General features: G+C 44.5%; 2 protein-coding genes across 5 annotated transcripts in view; one reads left to right on the top strand and one right to left on the bottom strand.

Annotated features, from left to right (window-relative positions):
• The window catches only part of hob (bridge-like lipid transfer protein family member hobbit), a 134,570-nt gene extending 121,053 nt beyond the window's left edge, over window positions 1–13,517 (bottom strand). The window contains exons 1-8 of the mRNA XM_075684476.1: window positions 13,351–13,517; window positions 12,833–12,956; window positions 12,634–12,683; window positions 12,332–12,482; window positions 9,066–9,184; window positions 2,768–2,825; window positions 1,222–1,314; window positions 375–420 (exon numbers count right to left, since the gene is read on the bottom strand). Coding sequence (XP_075540591.1) covers window positions 375–420; window positions 1,222–1,314; window positions 2,768–2,825; window positions 9,066–9,184; window positions 12,332–12,482; window positions 12,634–12,683; window positions 12,833–12,956; window positions 13,351–13,427 — 718 coding nt within the window. The 5' untranslated portion in view covers window positions 13,428–13,517. The remainder of the gene's footprint in view (window positions 1–374; window positions 421–1,221; window positions 1,315–2,767; window positions 2,826–9,065; window positions 9,185–12,331; window positions 12,483–12,633; window positions 12,684–12,832; window positions 12,957–13,350) is intronic.
• Window positions 13,518–13,570: 53 nt separating this feature from the next.
• The window catches only part of skd (mediator complex subunit skuld), a 161,282-nt gene continuing 152,153 nt past the window's right edge, over window positions 13,571–22,699 (top strand). For 3 of the 4 annotated variants that reach the window (XM_075684474.1, XM_075684472.1, XM_075684471.1), the window contains exon 1: window positions 13,572–13,780. In XM_075684474.1, coding sequence (XP_075540589.1) covers window positions 13,712–13,780 — 69 coding nt within the window. In that variant the 5' untranslated portion in view covers window positions 13,572–13,711. Of the gene's footprint in view, window positions 13,781–22,699 lie in introns of all 4 variants that reach the window. The other variant, XM_075684473.1, reaches the window with a different exon arrangement.

Raw genomic sequence — 22,699 nt, 5'->3', positions numbered from 1 at the left:
CAACACATTTCATCAGCACCTAATTTTTGAAGTCTGAAAATTTGTTTGTGCATTCACTTGAAAATGAAAAGTTGAAATTCAACAAATTTGATAGACTCCCTCTGCAGTATGTTGCACTGGCATGTACATGTTACACTGAGACTTAGAGGAATGTATTTCATCGTTCGAAACACGAAACGAGTAATCTTTATCCGACATGAAATTTGAAACTGCACCTCATACCTGAAATACATTTTTTTAAAGGACACATGTACCCTATCTAAAACACACTTTTGAAGTGTTCTTGAGTAAATCTGTTATAGTGTACTGGCACAACTGTCAACAAAAATTGAACAACCATAGTGACCAACCCTAAACAATATTGTTGGGCTTACCTTCATAAAGAATGATTTCTGGTTGTTGAATGCTCAGTGTTGTGTTCTGCACAATAAGAGAAACAACGAAACAGCTGAACATGCTTGCCATTGAGAACATAGCTTAAATTCTTCAGCGATGTTACATTCAACATAAGTTATAAAGTAAATGATTTGACACCTATTGCACGAAAATGAGACCAGACTTTTTTCTTTCCTTCTTCAGCAAAGCTGTTGAAGGAAGGTACAATTTAAAGCAAACTCGTAAGAAGCAAGACATAACAAAATATTTTGAAAAAGAAAACTAAGAAGCAGGGGTGTGTGTATATTTGAAACTGTGTACTAATAAAATAATCTTTCCTATTCAATTCGCATTTAATTTGACAATTCATTAATTAATGTTGTCAAATATTCAATTCTGTTAAAATGTTTCACTTTTCTTAGAGATCAGAAAATATTTCAAATTCGAAGGCTTTCTTTTTTAAAATATTTATGTTTTACTTGACTCAGCAATTTCACTATTTGAACACCCGTGCTCGTAATGTTCATTATGGTTCCTCTAAGTTACTGCACTACTTTAAGAAGTGCCAGTTAAATTGTTGTCTTAGAGCATTAAAGAAAATTTGCTGTGGAAGGTGTTCTAGTGAACATTATACCGTAAGTGACTATTATACTGACATGAGTATTTCTGAATTCTGCCCATGTGGCTGGCTGCCATCACGGTTTAGAATCGAACCCACAACCTTGTGCTCAAAAGCAGAATGCCATAGTCACCAAACCACTCACAGTGATTCTGCAAAGTCAGTAGACTCAACAATAGTTCAGCTGACTTAGCTACATCCTTTCTACGGTGCTTAAGATGACTTACATGAACAATGCTGAAGTCCTCATCAGAAAAGGCAGCATTCCCTTGAAGTGTCACACAAAAGTGGGCTAGGCAGGAGTCATTACTGCTTGCATCCTATAAAACCAGCACACTCATGCATAGCTGAATTTCATTATAGCAAGCACTCTAAAAGAAATTATCAGATACAGAAAACTGAATGTAGAACTTGGTCGGTCATGAACTGTTCTTAAAGGCCCCTCACCAAGCCACACAGCAAATTTTGGGTATACATTAGAAGCTGTTCTGTGCCCTCTAAGAAGTGTACTACCGCAATAGTTTTTCAAATTAATTAATATGAGGGATAGAAATATCTGAAGTGCTGTGAACCCATTATTTTAGGAGGCAAGCATTTCCAACAACATAGACACTCTCTCCACTTTCCCCGTCTATACTTCACAAGTGAAATTTCTTCTCCCATACTGGAGCCGGAGGACCACACGACAGATACGTTTTTTTTTCTCTCTCATGCTTTTGCTGAGCAGTGCATTTCCGGTGACGGTTTTGCATGCGAGCTGTTGTGTTTGTCTTGTTTTGTCCAGAAAATGATTTTATGCGCTCTGCGTGAGAACCCCTGATTAGTGGTATAAGTCAGTGCCTGCCAAGAGCAATGAGGCAGATGTGAGAGGATGAAAAAGCATGACCGTGGCGCTGGAACACAGCAGAAAACGACAGTTTCATCTTCTGCACACAAGCACTAAACCAGCAGAAGAAACGGAAGCATACATCTCTCTTGCTACAGTACCAAGTAAAGCAAAAACATGAAGATATTTGGTTTGTATGTTTTATGACTACTCTGAACTTTAATTGGCTTATTGAAGCAGCACATAAAAAATATAACTAATGTTGCCTTGAATCATTCTCAAAGTCACATGTCACTGCGAGTGACCGCACTGCCATGTATGTAGGTGCACATGTGCAACTGATATCGACACTCTGGCTGGGAGCGCAGCGCCCACAAGGAGGGGCAGACGGTGTTTCGTTTGAAATTTAAGCTCTTTTTGCGGCATGTAAGGATGTAATATTTAGCAGACACATCGTTAGTGCACATTGTATACACTGCGCTTGTCGGTTCAAAATGGCCAGACCTGGTGAGGGGCCCTTTAAGTGGAGTCATATTACACAGAAATGAAGCATAACAAGCCCCACATGGTACCACCTTCAGTGAGACAAATTTTTATTTGAGCAGGTCAAGGCTACCTTGCGAGCTACAGGAGGCAGCAGAAGCTGCCTTTGTTTGCTTCAACCAACATAAACCGTATAAATTGACTTTGCCGCATTTTGTAGTATATTTTCAATAACACCTCACCTTGAACAACAAGCCTATTAGGTTAAATCTGCTCTGTGCTTTTGCATTGTTACTGTTCAAATGCAGCTGACAAGAACCTGGATATACTCATTTGCACAACTTTTTGACTCCACCATTAAAACAATATTAAACAACATGTACACATGGTTAACTTCCAGTGCAACCTCATCATTATCAGTTTTTTTAGCAATTTTGCAGTAAAAGATGCACATATTTACTTACCTGAGGATGCTTAAATATTCGAAGCACTGCAGTAAACACACCCAGGCTAATGCAATACCTGCACAAGCAAAAACAAAATACACAAGGTGATTAACAGCCAAAGGCTCGAAAAAGAAAGCATTTAGGCCCATGAATAAATAAACTGGGCAGTAACCATGTAGGATGACAGTCTACATCAAGCGACAGGTTGGCACCGGCATTTCTAGTGGCACTGTATCACTTGGTGTAACGCGGAGTGAGGCAGCTAGCTGAAACACCGAGATGAAACTTGAACATGCCAGATATTGGGGCCAGCCCTATGATCTCCCACGTCTCATACTCAGCATTCCACTTTGTCACCTTCTTCTATGTACATACTGAGCTATGCGACACCAGCCAGCACGAGTAGACACGTTGGCACCATGATCTGGCAAGATCTGCCCTTAGCATTACAGCTTGTTGCCTCACTTCACGTCAAAGTTGGTTCATATAGTCATACTGTTGTGACGGTGAAGAACCACAGTGGCACAAGGCAATTCACAACATTTGCTAGCGTGCGAAAGACGGTCACCAGAAATAATAATGAAGCATGTACGGTTATATAATGTTATGTTAATGTTATATAATGTTATATAACTGTTTTATATATGTAGCCCTGTATAATGTATGGCTATATAAAATCACAGCCATTGCCGACATAAATGTTGAATGTGTGCACTCCTCTCCACCAAGCTGGTGACATTGGTGATCGCGCCAACCAAGCCCAATGCTCTTGTAATCTTTCCTTTGCTTTTTCATGTACAGAAACACAGTTCATCCAAAAGGGGGCAAGTAGCAAGTGCAGCAGTTTCCACATCGGTTGAAAGTGCTATAACAATGTGCCAACTACCCTGGCTGTATGAAATTACACTTGCGGGAATCCCATGTCCTAAGACGGTGTCACCCACGGCAAACATCAAGAAGGTTTGGGGAGAGGAGGTAACTTTCTTCACGTGGGTTGAGCATGGGTGTCGCAAGCTTTATCAGCGCCACCGGTCGTGCCCCGTGAGATCCCTCTGACGTTGCCAGAGCCTCTTTGGTCACCAGCAAGCTGCATGTGCAGAAGTCTCCACCACTGCTCCCATTTTCCCACACGTGGTTAGTACACCACGTTTTATCATGGCAGTCGTCGCGGCTGTTCCGCCAGCTGGCACCGCCAATTGTTTCTTGGCGGCAAGCTGTCGACCAAACCGGTTGCCGAAAAGGTCGCGCAGCTGCAGCTTGAATGCGTCCCAGCTAGTGTGGTCGTCCTCAAGGGTCCAAAACCAGATGTGAGGAGGAACCGCTAAGGTAAAATATGACATTTACCAGCATTATAGTTGGATTCCAGTCATCCTGCTTGCTTACTCACTCATACATGCTGAGCCACTCATTCACATCAACGCTGTTCGCCCCAGAATGGTCCCGGGATAGCAGCGCTGTGCGAGAGCGATATACTGGGTAGTATGACGTAATACTTCTCGGAAACTCGCAACGTGGAAAGAAGTAATTAATAAGGGGAAATCAGACATCCACCCATTTGTAGCAATTGCTACCTACAAAAGCTGCCCTGAAAAGGCGGTAGTCCTGGGTTCGAGTCCCGGAACAGGACAAATTTTTTTTCAACTGTGAGGCTCTTCTTTTGAGGAACCCGTATTGGTTTCCTTTGTAGCAATTCCTACGAATAGGTGGATGTCTGATTTCCCCTTATTAATACTAGATAGTAGTCGCAGGCATAGCTGGCGGCGATGTGCCATCACCTGGAGGTCTGGAGGTAGGTTCGAGTTGGCGTCCGCTGTGAAACTTCATCGTCAGAAGAGACACCCCACACCTCTACCAAATAAATGTTACACGAAATCACAGTAGGGAAACTATTTACAGGGTGTACTTACAAGGGTAGCAAGCACTGGCTAAGATGGAAGCTAGCCAACATAAAGCAAGGCACGTCATTGTCATCAGATCAGCAGTGGCCACTTATGAGTAGACCCCACTAAATCCAAGGGTCGACAATCATTGTATCCGAGTATTACGTAGCAATATATATGGAGGTTGTACGCCATGCAAAGATAAACTTCTAGCCCTCCTTGGACAACAATGCTTTAACAACGAGAATGCAAGTTTTTACACTGCTGAAACAACACTTTGCTTAACTTCTGAAAAAAAGTTTTCACTGCTAAAGAGTGCAGCTATTTCACATCAAATTATGCTATCATACTTATGCTATATTTAAGCATAATGATATTTTAAAAAATTGTAGCATTTCATTTAGAAATTGATGCATTTATATAATGTATGTTGATGACTGAGTTGGTACATGACTTGTAAAAATGAAGAGTGCTAAACATGGGGCCACAAAAGAAAGCAAGACAGCAAACTATTGTGTTCCTTGTTTGCATCCCAGACTTGTTTCAGCACAGATCTTCTAGAGAGTGGTTTGGCCATGGCTATGTGCAGAACAGGGCAGGCACTATTTTGCAAGTAAAACTCTTGCTTGGGCTAGTTGGTTCATGCTTGAATTAATAAAGGCAAGACGCAGAAGACCAGGACTCAAGAAGAAGAACACAAACGACAGGACCGGCGCCACTCGAGACTGGCAAGCTGAGACGGCGATCAGCTTGACGCACAAAATGGCAAAATGCCTTGCCTTTATTAATTCAAGCATGGACCAACTAGCCCAAGCAAGAGTTTTACTTGAGCACATTTCTTCTACATTGGGCCCTTTCTTTCAACAAAGCTTTCGCACCGATCCTGACATTTTTGTGCATCAATCTGATCGCCGTCTCAGCTTGCCAGTCTCGAGTGGCGCCAGTCCTGTCGTTTGTGTTCTTCTTCTTGAGTCCTGGTCTTCTGCGCCTTGCCTTTATTAATTCAAGCATGAATCAACTAGCCCAAGCAAGAGTTTTACTTGAGCATATTTCTTCTACATTGGGCCCTTTCTTTCAACAAAGCTTTCACACCGATCCTGCCACTTTGTGCGTCAACCTGATCACCGTCTCAGCTTGCCAGTCTCAAGTGGCACCGGTCCTGTCGTTTGTGTTCTTCTTCTTGAGTCCTGGTCTTCTGTGCCTTGCCTTTATTAATTCAAACTATTTTGCAAGTCATCTATCACTCACGCTTACAGCATTGTGGGCATGCTACATTATTCTGCATTTAAAAATACAGGAATGAACCTTGGTGCTATAATTTTGATAGTACCATAGGATGCAAGTTTCACTCGCTTTCAGTGACCTGAAGTCCAACTTGTTTAAAGAGATGTTTCGAGGTAACTCGCGATCATGGTATTGTAGTCATCACGTGAGACATATCATTTGGCCGCACTTGGGAATTGATGAGGCAGACAGTCCCGAAGCAAGGCTGCTTCCTGTTTAAATGCCTTTGTCAAAATTATGGCATCCATAGTACTATTCACAGAGAGCTAGTAGCTCCGAGGGATATTAAAGTGTCGTCTCTCCTGATACTAGGTTGTTCTGAAAATTGCAGAGACAGTTATTTAGGATGGGCTCTCAGCACCAAGCAGCTTGTGTTACGACGAGTAGGTGGGTGTCAGCTTGGCGACTGGCCACGGCTGTCTGGTGTCCAGGGATCGGGCAGTGACAAAATGCCCTTTCTATGTCTATAATTTTTCACGCGACCTTCTTTCTTTATACATTTTATGACACCTGCTCGCAAGCAGCAAGGTCAGGCTGCGCATCTCTTATCCACGTAAGATTGATCAGTTGTGCACTTTGTGTAACCGGTAAGAGGCATAAAGCAAGGGCTGGTCATTCTTCAAAAGAATGGTAAAGTCATCATTCTTTCAACAAAGCAAAATGTGCAGCTTAGACAACATTTTGCATGGTTTGTCGATTTTCCCTTAATTAAAGCGTTTCTCTCTCTCCACTCCCGTAATCGCCATGTGTCTGTCATAGGCATACATGCCTGGAGGGAGCAGCGATGAATATGAACTTGTGTGTCATCTTCGAAAACACCTCGACACTGGCTGTCAACAAAGCTGAAACCCCCCAAAATATCCAGAATCTTACTAGATACAATGCCCATCGGCTTGCTTTTTCTTTTGCTTGGGTTGCCACACTGCATAACACCTTTAAGTACACTTTCGCACCTCTATATCTGAGCAAATTGCCCTAATATTCACTTTTGAAAGTGCTGTAAATAGGCCTCTGTACTTTCTTGCTCCGTCTTCTGTGCTTTCTCCAATACTGTTCCCTCTTCATTGCACCATCCCCCTTTCTGGCCAATGTTTAAGTGTCAAGCATTACCAGTGTGGCCAGCAAGATCCTTTTTCCCAACAAGCACAAATGTAGTCACTTTTTCTCCAATCAGACGGGAGCTGATGCAGACGCGCCTTTTGCCTATTTGTTCTTGGTGCAACGGCGAAGTCATTTTGTCCATGTGCATGGGAGAGGGTGTAAAGAAATGAGGGGTCACAGTGGAGCGCCCGACCAAAAGGACTAGTGTAGCCGGCTCCTAGAACAACCTTGCACGTGCTGTGCTTTCGCATTGAGCATATGTTGCCATCCCATCTTTATTTTTCTCGTCTTTCACCAAGGCACTGGGCTGGCTGAGAGCGCCAACCTTAGCATCCCCACTTTGCGGCATCAGTGGGTGCTACAGGGCCCCCCACCCAGACGGAACAGTGAAATGGCTAGTGTGAATGCATGACAAAAAGGTCCATGGTTAGTTAAGTAATCAGTGTGAAAAGCATAGAGTCACTACCACAGAGCTCAGGCAGGCAGCACTGGGTGCTCCATAACGGGCGAGGGACTTGATGAACAGATGCTATTGGGAGTAGCGCACCAAATTGACGAGATGATGGTAGACAAATGCGTGTCGAGGATGGCGGAAAGACGAGGCTTGTGAGGTAAGTGGTGCATTGACTCTCATGAGCACTGTCAGTAGTGCATCATTGACCGCACCGCTGCATGGCGTATAGGGTGCACGCACAAGCAATTCATTTGAAGCACTGGATGGGCCACGATGTGTGTGTTAGAGGTCGACGTGGCACACCCTGCCAGGAGGTGAAAACAATCCGGTGCAACTGGTGAAGGGGCGCAGTGCATCGTGAGTGAGCTACGGGCTGGCCGGGCAAAGTGAAGTTGCTGAAGGTCGTTCGCTGAGGACGTTTGGCAAGGGGTGAGTTGTGTACTGTGCAGACATCCTCAGGAAGAGTGGGGTACGTAGTGTCACAGAAGTTCAGCACGGCCTGTCGTAGCTTGTCATAGGGGCACGTGCCAGATGATGGAATACTGAGGCGGAGCTGGAGATAAAGTGGCAGGACATTGAGGAGCACCTCTTACTTGAACTCCTTGATCGTTATGTTGTTCAGCACCAGAGCTGCCTCAAACTATGCAAACCATGGGCCGACGTAGCGGGACTGCAACGACGGTAGTGGTGGGTTGAATTGTGGCTCTAGCCAGTTAGCTATGGCCGCACATTGCTCGGTGAAAGGCGCATTCTCTCTGGCTCCCCTCTGTAAAGAATGGAGGGGTCGCAGCGGAGCGCCCTAACAAGAGGGACAGTGTAGTGTTGTGCCCGGTGGCCCTTCAGAGCAGGGAATGCCACCATCTATGACATGCAGTTGTCTCGCTTCATGCTTTGATTCTTCACACCTGTCAGCAGCCCAAATTGGCCTGTCCCCACCGGAGTGAAGGTCCGTGCAAGGCTACGCTTCTTGTCACCTGTCAGCCGCACAAGCTGGCATTGTTTTTGCAGCTGAACACACTTGTCTCTGGAAACCCCCTAACCCTCTAGGCACAAGCAACACATGTGCCGTTGATAGAGACAGCACAACAGTACGGAAAGCGCAAATGCCCCTCGACCATCTGTAATTGATATTGCAATAAAAATGTTGCTGTATGTCTAGTACAGACAGAGCTCCACCCTACTTCAGCAGTAAACAAATGCAACATGATCAGGAACACAGAATGAGGGATGGCAGGAAAGACAGCATAAGCGCTGCGGATGCTGAGAAAGGCATTTGTAGTGCAACCGCACATATGAAGCACGACAATTCCTTGCAGCAGCAAAAGGGGCTGATAAAGGCATGGCAGAATGTGCCACGAAGGAAGGGTGGCTATACACAACTTTAGATATGTCCGCCACAGTGAGCTTCACATTTTAAGTGGCACTTATTCACTACCACTAATTCGAGCAGTATACCACAAATGCTTAAAAAACACTGTGTTGACTTCTTGATGCCAGGTAGAAAAGAGATTTTAGGGATGTAAAGAAGTGATTAAAGCAGAATCGAGGAAATAATGAAAGAAAGCAAAAGTGAAGATCACATAAAAGGGATACGTACTCAGAGTCACGTGCAATCACGTGAAATGCAATTTCTCTAAGTGTAGCATGAAGCAGGCAGTCCTGTGATGGAGCTCCTAACTGCATCACGCTTGCATTGCAAATATGAACTGACAGTCGCTGAAAGGAGAAAAAGAACAATGTGAGGTAGTGAGCATTATTCCAAACTATTTAATCAGCAATATCACAAGTAAATGCCCATTAGAAATGGTTTAGTACATATTGGCACTGTAGCTCACACATTATTACAGAGCCTACTCCACAGGATATAAATGCAGGCATCATTGAGAACAGGTGGTATGAAATGGAGATATGCACTATGTTAATTATGTAAACACAAAATGGGTTCTTTATTTTTTTGGCCGAGGACTGAGGCAAGAGCCATATTTTCAATCAGTGCTTTATGGAATACTTTCAGTTTCATATAACCTCCTGGATTCACATCCTATAAATAGCTTATGTGACGCCACTGACATAGCCTCTCACCTTGCTAGTCCTCTAACATGGCAGCCTCAGTGCAAGTCATTTCTCTCACTGACTCAATGCAGTTTAGTGAAAGCTACAGGTGTGTCATAGCAGCCAGAGGTATGCAACATTATGTAGTTCCATCGTTCGACAATGCCTATAGTACGTACGGTTTGTTTTGGTGTAATTAATCTGCACAGTGATGTTTTGCAAGATCCTAAACAGTTGCTTCTATGACATACTATATGAAAGTAAAGCATAATGCATTTAATTAGTTTAAGAATATAGTACCTCACGAAAGTGACCGATTCTTCACTTCATTTGAAATTCTCACAATATATTTGGAAGAAGCCTCAACAAAACAAGAAAGTGATAATTCCCCTGACACAAATCAGCTAGAAATTGGAAGAGGTCACAGACTTCATTTGGCGCCCCAGCTTTTGTGCACCTGTTCAATCCTTAGACTCATCCAGCGTAGCGGTGTTCAATGGATCACCTTGTTTCTCAGCTCAGCTGCCTTCTCATAAACAATTACACTCAGGCAGACAGCGGACATAGCCTTTTGTGTGAAAAATTACCTTGGAGATACCCTCAGAACTTATTCAATGTATGAAAATGCTCCCACATTCATGCTTGTCAACAAGCGATCATTCTGTAAGTGGACAGAGGAGTGCAAACAAAGTGCAGTTGCCCAGATGTTTACCTAGAAAAAGGCAACAACTATGTGACAATTAGACAATTTTTACTTTGATTGTCTTCGAAGAATCATGTATGACTTCACACTACACTGAGCAGTGAACAGATTTCGTTCAAATTCCTTGTGGAATGAGTACCTCAATGCAACTAATAGCCAAAGCAGGCACCTGATTGTTTCATGATGAGGAATTGAAAAAATAATTTTCTACAGCACTGAAAGTACAGTCCGCGCAAGTAAGAGAGCAGGTTGCTGTTATGCGGAGATGGGCAGGCAACACAGTAAAATTGGTTTGCGAAAAACTGTTGTCGCATTTTCCTATGAGGAGTGTTTCATCATGGACATGACAAGCGTTCACATACGGTCTCGTTGGTAAGATGTGGTTAGGGATATTTAAGTGCACTGACAATCAGGACAGGTAAGTGGACACACAAGCGCTATCATGAACAATGCACATGACCACTTTGTGAAACTTAAAAATGGGCTGCAAATGCCTTCTCCCCCAATAAAAAGGTATTTCCGACTAGCTGCTGTCTAACAATCTTCCAAGTGCATTTTGAAACTGCATAAATATGTTGACCGCTCTCCACAGAAAACCACAAGGCCACAGGTTAACACACTGCAGATGGTTGCCATGTCATTGGTTGTTCACTTTCCTGACTGGCTGAAAGGGCTTTTAGTTTTGGCTGCACTGCATGGAGTCTGTGAGACAGAGTGTAGTGATGCACTCAAGCACTATACGGTGGGAAAATAATCCTGATGAGAAGTGTGCCATTCCCTTCAACACATCCCCTTCTGCTGGCTTAGATGTATTATTGAGGGCGAATTAAATGTGAGCAGTAGAGCAGGCACTCGAAGCATGACCAAAGGTACAGTGCGCATTGTCGGCCAGCCATCCTCGTACACATATACATATACATGCTTTTCCCGTAAAGTGCGAGGCTGCCCGCCCTACTATGATCATGTCATCTATACTAAATTGTTCGATACTTGTTTCTTCACCTGGCCTGCTGCAGTGCCGCTCCCACCTTGGCTGCTAGCGCCATGAGCATTAGTGGCTAGCGCCATTATTGCTCGTGCGGCAAGATTTATTCCTGCATTAATTCACCTTATCATTAGACAGTGGAAGCTGTTTTATGGTGAGAGCAAAAGTAAAGTGATGCAGGTCAGGAAACCGAGCATGTGTCAGCGTTGCATGAGCGATGACGGCGCTAGCCACTAGAACAGTACTGGCAAAGCCGGAATATCACCGTAGCCAGTCGGGTGAGGAAACACAGAACAATACACTATAGCATAATTGCAGTTGTGGGAGTAGCCCCGCACTCTGCGTGAAAACAATATGCTCCTGCATGTGGACAAGGACGACGGGCCGATGGTGTGCAGTGCACCTTCAGGTATGCTTCGGGCATGGGCTCTGTTGTTTGCTCTCCATAGTACATTCAGTCTATATTTCAAGACACATTTTCTAATGTTTATTGCAAAAACTTGAGAAAGAATGGACAGAACATGAGTGTGCACCTTGTCATCTGTCTGTGTTTTCTCAAGTTATTGCACTAAGCGCTAGAAAAGATGTCGTACCAACAAGTCTGAAATGCAACACTTGTATATTTCAAGATCAAGGCAGGCAGACTGTGATATTGGCTGACACTAGGACAGACATCACTCATCTAAATGACTGAAAGGAGACTGCATCTTTCAAGGTCTGTAAGTGAGGGCTTAACATGCATCCACTACGGGACTTGTTTGGGATAAACAGTAAAGAAAATTACTGCTGATACATCATTTGAAGATGACAATGCAGGGGCTGTACCTATGATTGATCACCTTTAAGGGTACTTTGATTTTCGTGTGACGTGGCGTTCACTATGATTGGTGTTCTGGCCGCTGGTATAGACAATCAGTGTCCACTGAAAGTATTGGCCACAAAAGTGATTGACCGAGAATACTACAACAGAGCTCCGATATCCCGACTTGCCTGCTTACCCCTATACACCTACAGTACTAAACGTCAACAACGAAACAAGAATAACTTTTGCTATTTAACATATGGTTAATGGTGCACCAGGTGTACGTACCAGCTAAACACAAGAAGCAAGCAATGGTCATACCTTAAAGATGGCCCTGGCCTTCCTTGAGAGCTGCAGCTTGAATCTGTGTGCACTTTTGTCAGGCGGCCCACGATCTGATGCCTTATGTTCTAACAGCTTGTCAAAATGAACCTGCAGTCGCACATCCCCCAAGCAGATGACAACAAGGGAGCTGCACAAATGCACATGGGACTTGTGGTTATATTCATGTAATACCTGAAATGACTGTACGAATACACATTTTTCCTTACACTTGACGTCACAACATGCAATGCAGTCTCACGTGCACGTTTGCTGCATGAATGTTTTCTGCTTATGCATACCTGTGCTTTGTAGAAATCAGGTTACTGGTAAGCCAAGCTTTTTCCACTTCCTGGAGTACAGAAAAAGTACTGTGCTTCAATATGTGTTGCCTACGAAAGTGAGTTTTCCCCACGACAGTGTTTCTCATAGTCCCACAAAAGCACTGACTTCAAGAAATAAAACATGAAAAGGCCACAAATGTATGTAATTGTTTATTACCAGCGTAGTTCCATCCCTGAACTGCAGATGAACTTCTTGTATGGAGAAGAAGCCGAACTTTCCGATCTTGAGTTTAATGCCGAAACGTTGTCGTAGAACTTTGGATAAGTACCACGAAACAGACCTGCGCATAAATACATCATCTTATGAAGGACAAAACCAAGTTGAAGAAAACCGAGAGCTCAATAAAAGCACCAAATTGAGGCTGTCAATTATGTTTTCAGTGAGGACAAGTGAGAAATGGCACATCATTGTGCAAGTTGATTGGAACACTCCCACGAAACTGCGCGAACGACAGAGTTTATAGACGCGCATTGTCGATAAGCGATAAAAACGATTATATATTGACTTCAAAGAAGAATATCATGTGTAAGCAACTTTAAAGCTGCAAAAACAATTAAGCAGGTGAAAGTTTAATCCGTAGCATTACTCAAATCCTGCTAACGAAACGATTTACCGGTTTGCTTAAATGAAAACTGTGGTAAAAATAAAATTCTCTACACAATGGTGGAACCTACCGGGACGCAATGCCGACGACAATACAAAGGGTAATAATAAATGCAGCAAGGAAGCCCAAAAATGCTATAAGAGCCATTATCTGAGTGTATATTTCTCTACAGATGCTCACAACCTTCCACGAACACTGGGCGCCGCCATCTTAATGTAGTCGACCTGGAACCACATGACCAAAGCACGTGACTACTGTCATCCAATGACTGTTCCTGTCACTTAGCGCGTTGTTGTTTCCTATCCGCCATCTTCTGTCGCCATCTTCTGATGAATTTTTATTGGGTTCGGGATTTTTCCTAAATTCATGGATTTGGAGACCACCTAGAACCTACCCTTTGTCCTACGGACATTTAATATGATGGCGACAGCATGACGCATGCAACGGTAGTGTCGAACGGCGCAAGTTTAGAGGACTGTCACACAAATTTCTTCGCTTTGGTGAGTACATGCTTTTTCTCAACGGTACCCCACGGAGTATTTCGCGTTTTTGACCGTGTTAGGCTTACGTTCGCCGCTTTCGTGTGAAATTGAAGCAGTTGTTGTGTGTCGGGCTACTGTATTTAACTCCTGGTTTGCCGGATAGACGTGTAGAAGTGTTTCCGTACGGCGTACGGACCGGGTTTACCCCGGTGAACGCCGAATGAGGACGCGGGTCACCCATTGTAACCAGCAGAAAACCTAGGTCACACGCTTGAGAATACGCTTTCGGCTCGTTGGACCGTGTGTCGCGGAGCTCGGCCACGGCCTTTGGCTTTCGTGCCGGGTTGTGATCGTCATTGTGCCTGCGATATTCATAGACGAGTAGACTTGCTCCTCGGTAGTGGAGGTGGAGGAGGGTGCCGACTGCCTACGGACCGCGTCTTTCGTAATTGCAGTGGCCATCAGCCGCACGACTGCTTTTTCGCCTGCGCCGTATTTAACTGCGCGGCTTACCGCCGTTCAGCTTTCGGGCGGCGGGCCGCGTACAGGCACTTGTACTGCCCGTTGGTGGCGGGCCTCAGTGGTGTGTTGATCTCATCGCATTTTTCGTGCGTCTGTTCAAACATGGTGTGTGTGTGCGTGCGTGCGTAGATGGGGCTCAGACCACAGGCGTCACGGGGTGGCGCTCAGTGCCGGCGTTTGACCGCGATCGCTTTGGCAAAGGCCGATTAGGGACCGCCGCCAACGGCCCCAACACCGCGTGGCAGCGATCAGCTCGGAAGCAGCTTTTCCCCTTGCTTGCTATTGTAGCACGCGGCGAGCCCCGGTGATCGCGGGACTTCGACATTGGGCGAAGTGCGCGACGCGGGCACGCGCGCAGACGTCATCGTCAACGCGCACGGTGCGACTCGCGCGGCCGCCCGCTTCGGAGATTTTCCGCCGCTGTACGTGACCTTATTAAAAACAACGTGCGTCAAAATGGTCGCCACCTCAGACGCGTTCGCTGTCCAGCAGAACGAGCAAAGCGGTGGTCTTCGATGGGTCGCCTCTTCCCCCCTTGATCGACCTGTGGTGCAAACAAGCGTGGCAAAGGAGCGCGGAGAGAACCCCCCTTCTCTCCGCACCACCTCCGCGGCAGCAACAAATAGGGCAAAAACCTCGGAAGGGGGTGCCGCCGCCTTTTGGAATTTGCCGCCGCGTGCTGTGTCTCCCCCTGGTCCGTTTTTCTCTTTCTCGGGGCTCCTCAAGGTGTCCCCCTCAGTGACCCCCTCCTCCTCCGGTCTGCTGCTGTTTTGCCGAAGGGGGAATGCCCCGTTGCTGTAATGAGCGGATCGCCGCCGCCGATGGGTTGGCGGCTCGGTGGCGTCCCTCGTACGTTTTTTTCTTCTCCTTTCCCTACTTTTCGTGTCGTTTTCTTCGATTCTGGTCTGCGCGCTCTTTCCATCCACGCCGACGCGATGGTTCGCAAAGAAAGCAACTGGACGACGGGTTGATACTTGCTCGCGGAACGCGCCGGCAGTTCAGCCGGTTTCGGGGGATAAAAGAAGAAACGCAAGAGAATGCCGCGCACGTGGGAAGAAAGAGCGGAGAGAGAGGAAGTGACGTTGCATCTGGCCGCCTAATCGTTCCTTGTGCACGTTGCGACATCTGTGGTTGATTGGGAAGGGCGAGAACAGCTGTCGGCCCAAAAAGAAATTAAGCCGCGTAATCGCGCACTTTCCGGAATGTCGTGCACTCTTCAAATCGTTTTATAGCAAGAGTTGATCCGTGTAATTTTCAAATCATCATTTGCAGCTCGTTTTCGTCATTAGTTTTCTTCTTGTTGCCCCTTGGTGCAAGGGCACACGAATAAAATGTGAAATGTTCCGACAGTATGGTGTCAGCTAGCCAGTTACATATCCAACAAAATGAGACTAGTTTTTACAGCCATGTGCGTGTTTTTCACCTGATGGCAGGCATTCCAGATGAAAAATTTAGCAGGATTTTGTACACACAGTGTAAACTTTGGCATTGTCCATTGTGCAGTGAGCTTTTAACAAAGCATACATAGATAAACCATCTAAAGGATTTGATAATAAACAGATGTACATATATTGGTAGTTTTGTAGTAAAAGTTCTCTAAATCTTATTTAACCTAGAGCTAAAAATAGCAAATTTGGAACTAGTAACTCCAACAACCCCCACCAAAAGAATGCATCTCATTGGTATCATTGGCCCCATCCATGACATTCTAAGATCAAAATTTCTGTGCAAGCAATTATCATTGCTGGTGGCTGTAACTGGCTTTGATGAGTTAAACAGGTTCAGCTGTGGTATAAATGCTATTTAAGTTGGCAGCTTGCCTTTGGCTAGTTCTAGCAGTTGGCACTTTGTGTTTGCACCAAAATTTGCACTTTTTTTTTTCTTTTCTGACAGCTGTAGTAGTAGCTTCGCTATCCAAGACCTTACTGCAGCTCCCACACCTGTGGCGTGTAACTCAACTGCATGCTCTTCTTAGTCTTTATTTTATGTGGCTGTTTATGAGCCAGACAGATTCAAACAGTCCATTCATCTGTCATCTGCTTGCAGACGTTCACAGTTTTGGAGGGTTGTCAAATGTGTATTGTGTTGGCAGTGCAAAACATACTGCAATTTGGCTTAGTGTCGCTCTTTGTAAATTTGGAATGCGTGGCAGTGTCCTTAAGGAGCTTCTGTTACATTTATTTCTTTGTATACAGAACAACGAAAATTGAAACCAGTTTGAAGGGCTTGAAGGCATTCCTAACATTCATTGCTTCCCCGGCTTTTGCGTTAATCTAAATTTGTAACCTTTAACATTTTCTCTAGAATGCTGTCAACAGTTGCTGAAAGTAACAAACACATATTGGTTTTAATTAGAAATGTTAATTGATGCCATGTCGAATATTGCTGTGCGCATTACATTTTTAGAGAGTTCCTCTCTTCATAAATGGGTGAATTCAATGTTTCAATCCACTGTGCAAACAGCCAATGACAAGCCATGTGCACAACCTGTTTGCACTTTTTTAAGTATTTCAGACACGAGCTGCTCTGTCGATGTCAGTGCAACATCATGGATTTCACTGAATTTGTATGCGTTTTCGCCATGGAAGAATTGTCTGAAAGATGGGCATTGTCTTCATAACTCTGTACTCTTATCTCAAAAGTCACTTGCAGCAGTGCCGAAGGTACGAGGTGTACATAAGCAATATGTATGATTATTGGTGAAATTATAGTTTCCTTTTTTCTTAGTACACGAGACATTACAGCAATACGTGACATGTTAGGCCTTTTGTGCATAGTCACCCTAATAGTGATCACTTAGCAACATGGCAGTGCCCGGACCGTCCGCTTCGATCCGAATTTGCGCGTGGTACTGGCTCTCTGCCGAGGCAGCAAAAAATAAATGGTAAAATCCGTCATTGCTTAGTCTCATCTCACGCTGAGGGCAATGCATTAGGTATGTTTTGTCATTATTGAGATTGATTTGTGTTGATGCTGCTAGGACTACACAGGTGGTGCCAAGCCGTAGAAGTGGTTTGATTTTCAGTTAGCAGATGGCACCACAACATTAGCACTGGTGATGTGTTGACGATGCAGGACACTGTAAAGGCCTCATTGTTCACTGAATAATTAATTTACTACTCTGCGCTAGTATGGTGCATCATGACAGTGGCGATCAAACACCAAATAGATGTCGAGCAGACAATGTGGTGCAGGTGAACATTTATAAAGGCATTTGCACTTACTACTGGCTTAAAAAGGCTGCAGGGAACTGCTTAGCAAGTGTATGGATGAAGCGAAGCCCTATTGGTCACATTCATGTAAACGCAGCTTATAGTTACAATGCCAAAATATTTCTTGCATCAATCCACCAACCATGGAGCACCTATTGGCAGGATGGCAAGCAGACACTGAGCAGATGAAGCAGCACAGATGAGCACATCTTTAGGGGCATTTGGCCTTCCTATCGTCTAAGGCATGGTTCTCAAAGTGGGTTCCGTGAGTCAGTGATAAGTTTTCCCTGGTTCCATTACCCATGTCTGAGTGTCAGAAAGCACATCACAATGCGTAACAGAAACATGCGAGCTGCGCTATAAATCCTCTAGGAGCTTGTAGCCACCCAGCCCACAAAAACTGGCAGCACACCTAAACTTTTGCACTTGAATCTCAGTGGCCATAACATATAACTTGACCCCCATACACATTTCTCCCGTTTGTAGATAGGGGCTGGACAGGTGCCACTAGCATGCATGCTGACGTATACGTCTGAGGATTAAGAAAAAAGATGCACAGAGTAGCTCAATACAGTTGGTTCTAGTACGGTAGCCTGGTAGGCACAGAGCACCACAAATGTGCAATGCAAAAGAGCAAAAACGACGCTAGCGTCCACCAAAACGAAGCAGCGAAGTCCGAACTGCCATATTCATCAGCAAAAATCGTTTGTGATACCTGACTGACAGCAACGCCAGAACACTTCATGTCTAATTGCGCATTTAAAGCCTTTGTTCTTGTGTTTATCACCATGCATAACACCGCGTTGGCAGCTGGCCGTATGCCTTCGTAACTGTGCAGTCACCATCATCACCACATCGACAGCCACCACAGTTTTGTCCACAGCGGTGGCGGCAAACAGTAGTTTCGTTTTGACTCAGTGTGCGCATCGGCCACATGCTTTCAAAACTGCATAGTCTCCATCCAAGATTGTGTCGATAGTGATTGTGGTTTCATCCGCAGTTGTTGCAGAAGATGGTAGCTTTATGTAGATTTGGTGCATGCATCGGCCGCCTGCTTTCAGAACCGTAAGGTCGCTGTTCATGATCGTATCAATAGCAGCTGCGGTTTCATCCGTAGCATTTGTGTCAAACAGTGGTTTCAGTTTGACTCAAAGCAGTCGAGCATGAAGAGTTCTGGCTGCATCACGATGCATGGACAATTACTTGGAGACCAGCTTACTGGTGAAAGAATAATCAGGATGTATGCGCTGTAGTGAAAAGCATGTCTAAGACGAAGACTCGCCATGGCCGTGCCGCGAATGAAGTCACGAGGCTTTTGCCGCTGCAATCACTAGTCGGTCATAACAAGAACTGCAGCTTCCACACTGCTTTTGTGCAAAGAAATGAGATTTGCTGATTCATTCAGTAAATAAAAGCGTGTTGACATAGTATTTGTTTTAGTTATTACACTTGATAGTTTGACATTCTGTTAATTCGGACATTTCTTTCAGTCCGATGAAAGGTGAATTAACAAGGTTTTACTGTATTCAAAGGAAGTCGGCACTAGTTCTAAAACTTCTTGTGATGAAATGTAATGTGTGCTGAAAACTCATTCCTTCTCGGCATGCCTTGGTTGCGATGCTGCCTTGTCTTGGTTCACGACGATTGCACCTAGTTTCCACCATGTGGGTTGCACGTTGCCATCAAAATATTCTGCCCACCACCACCGTTAGCCCCAAACGTGTTGCGTGATATGCATAGCCTCTCTGAGGGGTGGTAGGGGGGTTCTTTGGCACTTCGTGGAGCTTAGTAGGGTTCCCTGGGACCAACATGCTTGAGAACCCCTGGGCTAAGGCATCTAGCAGCTTCCACAGTGCTACAAGGAGCTACTGAGATAAAGAGTATAAAAAGCTAAAAGAAAGAAAGAAGGAACAAATGTTTTGGCTCCCACATGTGATCCTCGTTCAGGATGGTGACAGCAGAAGTTCACAGGCAATGTAAATCTGATGAAGGTGGTGCAGACAGCATGCACAGATAGGCCGAAGTGCACTGCCGTCACTGTAATTTGACATCTACTAAGTCTTTTGGATATTTAGCGGTTCCTGACAAATACATGCCATCCGGTTGTGATTAAAGCTGATAATGCCTGCATTATTTCGGCCAGTATCATGGCCAGGTTATTCAGTGTGCTTAGTGATAGTGTTGAATAATCAACTTTTTGGACATCATAACAATGTTGCTTGAGTCCACTTTCTTTCGTCACCTATCTTGTCTTACTACTCTGGCTGCTGTTAATTGTAAGGAATGTAGCACACCATACCTAAAAGTCTTTTCTCCTTTATGTTCACTGAGCAGTACCCTAGTTTCTTCACTGGCATGTGTGCCACTTGAGCATTGATGTGCGCATGATATTGCCGAACAATCCATTAACTCCATGTGCCTACAGTATTGCTTTGCTTTTGGGGCCAGTCGAAGTGGAGCGGGCATAAGGAGAACGAATCCGCCAATGCTGTGCAGATGCCACAGAAGTTGGAATAGCCACTGGTCTGTAGGTCCCAGTGCAAATTATTTGCATTCATTGAACCACAGTAGCAACAGTGGAATACATGTAAGACAAATGATGGACTGATCTGTTTAAGGTAACAACCCACATTTGAATCACACAAAAAAGTCATTTTTTGCCAACTCTGGAAGTATTTCTTGTAAAAAGATATTTCTTAATGATTTGGAATTACTTTTAGCATACTCTATAGCAACAGGCAAAAAGGTTGAAAAATTATTGTAGCTGAAAAGTTAATGCAGCTTATGAGAAAAGTGCCGGAAAATGCAACTTTTTTTGCTTTTTTACTGAGCCAAATAAAGAAAATTCTAAAATGCATTCAATTATAACGTAATATGAAAGAAGGATGCCAGTATAATGTTCTAAAATAGTTCGTTGTTGCACCTACTTTCAGACCAACAAAAAAAAAATTACCTCCAACCAACTTTTGCTTCCTCTCAGAAACTTCAAAGAGCGCTCCCGTGATTAAACAATGTTTTTTGGTGAATATACTTTGGCAAAACCTTATTCACATAAAAGCCACCTAGCCCAAATTTTTTCAGGAAAATCAATAATGGTTGCCTTTGGGGTCTGGGACATTTCGCATGGAATGACCCGCAACTTTCTAGTGGACATTTGGGCAGCAAGTAGTCCCAACTATGGTGTGGATGTAAGTCATAATTTGGGAACTTAAACAGCGTAGAGACGAGACACCGAAGTAGAAGACAACAGGACGAACATAGAACTGCATTCGTCCTGTCTTTTTCTACTTCGGTGTCTCATCCCCAGCGCAGTTTAAGTTACAAATGATGTCTTACCAGCTAGCCTCCCAACACACTCTCCTTGTGGATATAAGCATTCACTGGAGCAGGTGGCTTTGTTTAAAGGTATAAGTCACCTTCAAGGTGGAAACTCGCACCTGCGTGGACACTGGCTGTCATATTGATAAGTGGCTGCATTGTTTCCCTCATTTCATGTAGCCAGGTCTGCAGGTGCACTACTGTGCCATGCTTGCTTTGACATCTTGACTGCATCTTTGTTCTCCAGCTCTCACAGCTGGCACAATTTTCTCTCTCTCTCTCTTGTTTGTGCTCTGTCCTCTAACAACATCATTGGTTGTAGCTTCAACATCGTAGCAGCTACTTTAGTAGGTGTCTCAAAGATGTTTTGCTGCTAGTGTAAGACCGTGGTAGGGGTTTGGTTTGAGGATAGATGTGGATGTCTGTATTAAAGGCCTAACGATTCATATGTCTCGACTGGGTGCCACCTTGAAAGTTTGTCAACCACTGAGAGACTGTGGTGTTCTGCACAAAGCTGCAGGTTCATTTGCTGGCCAGGGTGGCCACATTTTAAGGGGCATAGAATTCAAACATGCTTGCGTGGTAAAGAACTTGGGTAATGAAAAGAAATACAGAGTGCTCCCGTTGCAACTTCTTTCATGGCCTTGTTGTTACTTCGGAACACCAGCAAAGTTTATCAATCAACGCCTGTGTTATCCTTCAGTTGAGCAACATAAAAAAAAATTCCACCAGCCAATTTTAGATTCACTGATGAGGGCATAAATAACTGCTCTCACTGGCTCCTTGTAACATAATCCAGGTGCAATGAGCCACAGAGATGCCATGTTGTAGCGGCAAGCAATCTCACGTCATTCTAAAATAGCCTTGTTTAAGGTTTATTGCTTTTGATTTCAGTCCAGACTATGTGCGCACTTGCACAGCCATGAAAGCACAAATTGAAAGTTGAATGGGTGTTGCATGTAAGAAAAAATCCTCCAGTCCCTCTATAGAATCCCTGAAACAGTTTCGACAAATTTTGTATACGCATTGGGTACAGCTACAGTAAAACATCGCCTCAGTTAGGTGAAGCGACTCATATTAAGAGAGCTATGGACGATCACAAGCTACCTTCCTCTCTAGCCATGCCTTTTCTCTTCAACTCATTCACCAAGGAATCAGGGCTAAGCGCCATGTTCACTGGCTCTGCGTCATGATGTGACATTGTGACGTCTACTTCTGGTTGTCTTGGAGCCAGCGTGCAAAGCCTCCAACCTCTCTGCTAGCCGCATGGCCATTGACCCCCCGTGAGAGCTATCCAAGTAGCCTGCTTTCTGACCCAGCGCCAAGCGTTCTGGTAAACGCAGGCGAGTTGGGTATTTCAACGGATAAGCAGAGACACAAACTAAAGCCCCTCCATACTACTACAATGATTAAGGGGCTTTAACGTAAACATGAGTGGCCTGCATGGTGCAGCCACCTGGTTGTGCAGAGCTTAACCAGCGAAAAACAGAGCTAGTGCTGCTGCAACCAAGTCTAAAACATTTTAGACATTTAAAAAGACATGTTCACTATTACACTCCTGTCAAAAATTTACACCAGCAGCAAACTAAAATACACTTGGTTGCTGACATATTAGCTTTGTGTTTGAGTGGTTCAATTCTGTGCCACCAGGTGGTTGCACCATGTAGTATCGTTCACGTTTGCACCTCCACTCATCTGTTAAAACGCCCAGTCCGCTTTCGTTTACCTGAATACCAAACGTGCTAAAGCTCTCTGTTATGGTAGTAAACCTCCGGCGTGAAATGGCAGCCGCAAACATATAGATGCCGGTGCCGATAGGATACCGACAGCCTCAGGCACTGCAGCCACTCCCTTTGCATGTTGCCTTGCAGAGGGATACAATGTT

The sequence above is a fragment of the Dermacentor variabilis genome, chromosome 3 (assembly GCF_050947875.1).
Source record: "Dermacentor variabilis isolate Ectoservices chromosome 3, ASM5094787v1, whole genome shotgun sequence".
NCBI classification, from domain to species: Eukaryota; Metazoa; Arthropoda; class Arachnida; order Ixodida; family Ixodidae; genus Dermacentor; species Dermacentor variabilis.
This window is presented reverse-complemented; position numbering and strand designations above follow the sequence as displayed.